Below are 6,298 nucleotides of genomic sequence, written 5' to 3'. Positions count from 1 at the left end.
TCATTGAGCTTGAGCCGGAGGCGGAGCCAGAGGATGAGCTTTCACCAGAGGCGGAGCCTGTGGGCGAAACTGCTGAGGAGCCTCCACCTCCCATGGCGGAGGAGCTGCTGTCGGAAGAACCTCCTGCCGAACTCTCTCCGGATGCAGCACCTCCTGCAGAGCTTTCACTTCCAGAGGCGGAGGAACTGTCGGAACTTCCACTTCCAGCGCCGGAAGAGCCACTGTCTGAGTTTCCACCGGAAGCACCTCCGGCGGAACTTCCGCTTCCAGCGGCGGCTGAGGTGTCTTCGGAGCTTCCACCTGCAGCACCTGAGACGGAGGAGCTTCCACCGGAAGCACCTCCAGTGGAACTTCCGCTTCCAGCAGCCGCGGAACTGTCTTCTTCGGAGCTTCCACCCGCAGCACCAGAGGCGGACCGGCGGAACTGCCGCTTCCAGCGGCGGCGGAGGTGTCTTCGGAGCTTCCACCCGCAGCACCAGAGGCGGCGGAGCTATCGCCGGACCTTCCACTGGAAGCACCACCTGCGGAACTTCCGCTTTCAGCAGCGGCGGAGCTATCTTCGGAGCTTCCACCTGCAGCACCAGAGGCGGAGGAACTGTCGTCGGAGCTTCCACCGGAAGCACCACCTGCGGAACTTTCGCTTTCAGCGGCGGAGGAGCTGTCGGCACTACCACTTGCACCACCAGAGGTGCTTTCCTCAGAGCTTCCACCGGAAGCACCTGCTGCGACACTACCACCTCCAATGGCGGAGGAGCTATCTTCGCTTCCACTTGCATCGCCAGAGGAGTTCTCGTCAGAGCTTCCACCAGAAGCAGTAGCACCACCTGCGGAACTTCCACTTCCAGCGGCAGCGGCGGAGCTGTCGGAACTTTCACTTCCAGCACCAGAGGCTGATGAACCGCCGGTTGAGCCGCCACCGCCGAAAGCAGCAGAGAAATCAATGGAACCTCCACCGTTCTTCTGAGCAGCAGCGTTCACGAACTGACCAATTCCTTGAGCCCATTTTGTAATTGAGCTCTGAATCGCTTGCTGTTGCTCAACCGACAACGTCGTAGAACCACTCCTCCTCTGCTCCATCAATGTCTTCCCCAAGTTTTGCGCCATCTCAATCATCTTCGCCGCTTCTGCCTATTCTCCCAAAAAAATACACCCATCACTTCTCAAAGTAAAAATCAAATATCAGAACAGAAAACCAAACCGAAACTACTTCTCTTACCGAACCGGACTTGCCACTAGACAATTGAGACATTGCAGAGTAAAGCCCTTCAGCCTTCCCTTTCATCTGAGACTCGAAGGCCTTGGAGTTCGCCGAACCAGACATGGAAGAAGCCGAGTTCAAGGTGCTCATGTAATCTTGGAGCTTGGAGAAGAAAGTGTTGAACTCCGAGGTTGAAGGACACCCCTTCTGAAGGCTCTGCATGTACTTCGCCATCCCGCTGAAAGCGAATGGCTCGACGTCTCGTGAGTATCTCGGCAGTTTTTTCAGGTAATGCGGCAAGAAGAAAAAGGTCCCCGTTGCTTCAAAGATCGCTCCCGATGCAACAATGAAGGCAAAGCAGAATGACAAGGTGATTCTCGCCATTTTTATTTTTTTTCTTAGTTTTTTTGGGTTTTTTTTTGTGTTTTTAAGGGAAAACGGTGAATGATGAGTGAGTTTTTGGTTTGGGTTATTAATCCTGTTTATATACATGATTTAAGTGTCTAAATTTAGAGTGATTAAGAGAGATTAGTGGTTGATTAGAAGGTTAAGAGAAGAACGCAGAGCCTTGTGTTTCACGATTCCTTTTCAATGGGAGAGATTACGCTTCGGATGTGCGTGTGTGTATATATATATATTCATGACTTGTTCAATCACTATTTTTTTTGTATGTTTATAATTTTAGTCTTAACCGTAGTTAATATAAAATTACATAAATGACATTGACAGAATCCATGCATTATTAACCTCACGTAGACATGAAGCTACTCTGGTAAATTGTGTAGGGATATTACAATTAAAATCAAGGAATATTGTAATTACAATTGAGTCGAGAAACATGTCTTAACCAATTCACTGACAAGCGTGTCTTAATCGGGGAAATAGCTAGAATACCCTCTAACTGCTACTTCGACTTCTGACTATACCCTTCAAACAATAAATTGAAAAAAATAAATCTTATACACTACAAAGGACAAATATAACCCTAAATAAAATTGTAAAGACTCAAGTGTCCCTCATTTTATATAATATTTTATTAATATTTTCTCTCTCTTTTATTTTCTTTCGCCTTTTTCATTCTGCATCTTCATCTATTCTCTCTCTTACTTTAATCTTTCTTTTTAATTTTTTTTGTTCTCTCTCAAAATCGCCGAAATCTCCTCATTCTCTTCGATTTGTCCCTTGAATCTTGATTTCTCTCCTAATTTTTGTTTACCCATTAAAATCTTAGGCTACATCAGAGATGGAAAGAAGAAGTAACGATGAGAGCAAATGATATGATTCAAATTCATCTTCCTCATAATCTTCGAATGAGAATGAAAACCGTATGGTAATTAAACTTCGATTTCCTTTCAGATTTGTTTGATTTTGAGATTTCTTGCCATTAAATTGAAGGTGGCTTCGAGATTTATCCGATAAAGTATTAAGATTTTGGATATTTTTGAATTTTTATGGATTTTGAAATAAAATGTTGGGTTTGAGAGTTTATGATTAAATTGGTGAGTTTCAGTGACAGTATCATTTAGGACAATCATATAGGTCAAAATACCAAATGGATCGATGTTTGGATGTATGGATAACATGAGGATTCGAAAGACAAGGTCACACGGTCACAATCATAAAGTGGTTAGAAGTCAGGACTGGATACATTACGAAGTCCAAGTTTCTAGAAAGAGATTCTGTCACACGGAATATGAATCAAAGATATTGTAAGTTTATAAAGCCACATGATCACACGGTCACATGGTCACATGATCACAATGACACATGGTCACATAGTCACATGGTCACATGGTCACATGGTCACATGGTCACATGGTCACATGGTCACATGGTCACATGGTCACATGGTCACATGGTCACATGGTCACATGGTCACATGGTCACTGATTAAAACATCATAAATTTAACGTTATGAACAATGGGATCAATATGTGACCACACTATATTTCGGTCACATTGGTCACATGGTTACAAGGGTAGGTCTTGAAGTAGAAATAGCAAATTAAGGGTATTTTTGATAATGCCCCCCTTTGGAACGAGATGACATAACATATGTCAGCAATATCTAGATATCACCGTGTGACACTGTGACCATGTGATCATGTGACCGTGTGACTAAGTGACTGGGTGACCATGTGACCGTGTGACCATGTGATCATGTGACTATGTGACCATGTGATCATGTGACCATGTGACCATGTGACCATGTGACTATATTTCGGTCACATTGGTCACATGTGACCAGGGTAGGTCTTGAAGTAGAAATAGCAAATTAAGGGTATTTTTGATATAATGTCTTCCAAAGGCGTATCTCTTGGCTGGATCAGAAGCTTTCTCATATGACGATGTACTTAACATTCAGTATGTGGAGAGACTACCGCAAAAATGATAACGCTTGTGAATATAGTGTTCTTGCAATCAACTATGAACTTTTATTTTTGGTTTTTGTTTATTAAAAATCTAAACTTATTTATATTTTTTAAAAAATCTGGGCTGAAATTGTTGTAAGGAAAATTTTGGACTTAAAATATTGGAGAAAAAATATATAGGGTTAAATTTACAGTGGAGAAAAAATGGGGCTCACAACAAATTCTGCATTTTTAGATGATTATATGTGAAAGTGGAGTACACCAAAATATGTTGAATTTTGTTTATAAAAAATCTGAACTTTTTAATATTTTACAAAAAAATCTGGTTTGAAAATGTTATAGATAAAACTTTGGGGTTAAAAATTAGAAAAAAAATATAGTGTTAAGAGAAAAATTATAGAGGATTGAATATTCAAACTGGGGCCTACATTTAAATTAAAAAATAAAAATAATGATTGTGGGACCCACAAAACATAAAAATTAGATGAAATTCTGACTAGTTCTTCATGTGGACCCCACAATACATTTCGGTCACAATGGGTCACAGTCGGTCACAATCGGTCACAACCTTCGATCCATACGATTTTTGTTAATTTAATCACTATACAACGTTACACATCTCTTATAAGTCTATTTTATATTGTTTTGAATATTAAAACATGGTTTTTATGGTTTTTGTGTTTCAAAGTTGTTCTTCCAAATGTGTTTCTATATGTTTCATAATGTTTTATGAGTAGTTTTGATAATTTTGGTATATTTCATCTACAAACGTCTTCAAATATTTTTAAATTTTTTCACACATCCTATATATTTGATATATAGACTCTGATAAACCACCACGAAGCTTAAAAATTTAAATTTGACATATATTTGTCAACACATTTCGGTCACGGGTCACAATCGGTCACAATGGTCACACAGTGCAAAATTGCATTTCGGTCACATGGTCACATGCTGGTCACAATAGGTCACAAGGTTGGCTCATGCGAGTTCATTTATTTAGCGTGTAACACGAGTCAAATATATGCGAAAATCCATCTTTAATAATACAACATTATTATGATACAGACACAACATTATATAAAAGTTTTAACACTATATTGTACAAACACATTACAACATCATTAATCAAAGTTCTTTGACATTATTGTACAAATATTTTGTAACACATTATACTACAAATACACCATACAATTATTATACAAATTTGTGGTGCTTCTTTCATCACTCCAAATTAATCGTTCTCTCCTCATAATCTATCAATCTCGTTTCTCATTACATCAAACAACACTTCCATCGGAATGAATTATAGGTTGTGACTAAAACATACTGCAAACAACAGAACTACGCAAATAACAATAACTGAAAAAAGAACCATAAGAATCATCAATGTGCAATAAAAAAAAATTGGATTTCGACAGTAGCTTATCTATTTCTAATTGTCTCATTGATTTACCCTTGATTTCATCTAATTTCGTCGGATTTTTAAGACAAAATAGAAAAAAAAGAAGAAGAGAGGAAAAAGACAAGAGAGAGAAAGCTTGGTGGACATTAATGGTGGGAGGAGAGAGAAACAAAAAAAAAACAAAAAAGCAAAAAAAAAAAGATGAAAGAGAAACGATGTTTTCGAGAGAGAATTTTTTAATTAAAATTTTAAAATAATATAATATTAAAAGGTTATTTTGGTAATCTAACAGAAAAGAGGGTATATTGGATGTTGAAATATTTTTTTTTTAAGAGAAGGGTAGGAGGAGAAGTGCTTATAGCACATTGAGGGCATTTTAGAAGTTGACCCGTCTTAATCATCACTTGATTCCTTGAGAGTTTCATAAACTTAATTGAAAACTCTCCTCCATACCAAAGGTTTGCTTTGTAACGTTAGTATCCAACTTTTTATCATATTTTGTTTTCCTTTAAAATTCGTATACTTTTCTGGTATCATACAATTTTTTTTAATAATCAGAATGTTTCCCAAACTTTCGGTCAGACTATATCCACCATAAACTCGGGATCAACATTTGTATATATACCATTTTGGACTAGAAATATTACATCTCTCCCCACCAAGTAGAATCAGACACCTTCATGTTTTTGCAATCTCAGATGGATCACTCGACACCCCATAGTGGGAAATTTATATTTTCTTGGTATCATACAATTTCTCTTTGCTATTGAATATTTGAGTTCAATCCATCAATGTCTGAAAGTCATTCACTTGTTTCTTGATTCTAAAGATAGAGACTTGAGATATGTACATAAACTTGTTTCTTCATTCTAAAGATAGAGACTTGAGATATTTACATAAACCCAACAAGAAATCCGAGCAAATTTGTTCATCCATCCATTCATTCAATCAACTCATTATTTCATGGATTTCTCCAATGAAAAAAATGGCTACAACATCTCTGTTTTTTTCTCCTTAGTCTTCATCGCTGTTTCGAGTACCCTTCCCGAGTCCGTTTCGCCCGCATTTTCGCCCGAGGTGTTACCCAACATCGGGGAGCTTAAGACAGTGAAGGATGTCAAGGCTTACACATCAAGGTAGTGATGAAATTCGCATCTGATCTTGAGAAAGAATGTCTGAAAACACATGAGTGTAAGAGGAAAACAAGAGCAGTGTTTGGTATTAGTCCCTAAATTGAACAATCCGAAGATTAATGCTCTAAAAATTAGGAAAATCTAAGAAGAATATTTAGAAGAGACTTGTACTTAATTTCCCTACATTTTA

At 38.5% G+C, this 6,298-nt stretch overlaps 1 protein-coding gene across 1 annotated transcript; it reads right to left on the bottom strand.

The window, feature by feature from the left end:
- LOC104808341 (keratin, type I cytoskeletal 9-like) lies at positions 1-1,638 on the bottom strand. The gene is made up of 2 exons (XM_010534018.1): positions 1,217-1,638; positions 1-1,128 (listed from the first exon to the last, which is right to left on the bottom strand). Exons 1-2 carry the CDS (start codon positions 1,580-1,582, stop codon positions 1-3), a joined length of 1,494 nt encoding a protein of 497 aa, XP_010532320.1. The 5' UTR covers positions 1,583-1,638.
- Positions 1,639-6,298: the final 4,660 nt, after the last annotated feature.

The sequence above is a fragment of the Tarenaya hassleriana genome, unplaced genomic scaffold, assembly GCF_000463585.1.
Source record: "Tarenaya hassleriana unplaced genomic scaffold, ASM46358v1 Cleome14, whole genome shotgun sequence".
Taxonomy (NCBI): Eukaryota; Viridiplantae; Streptophyta; class Magnoliopsida; order Brassicales; family Cleomaceae; genus Tarenaya; species Tarenaya hassleriana.
This window is presented reverse-complemented; position numbering and strand designations above follow the sequence as displayed.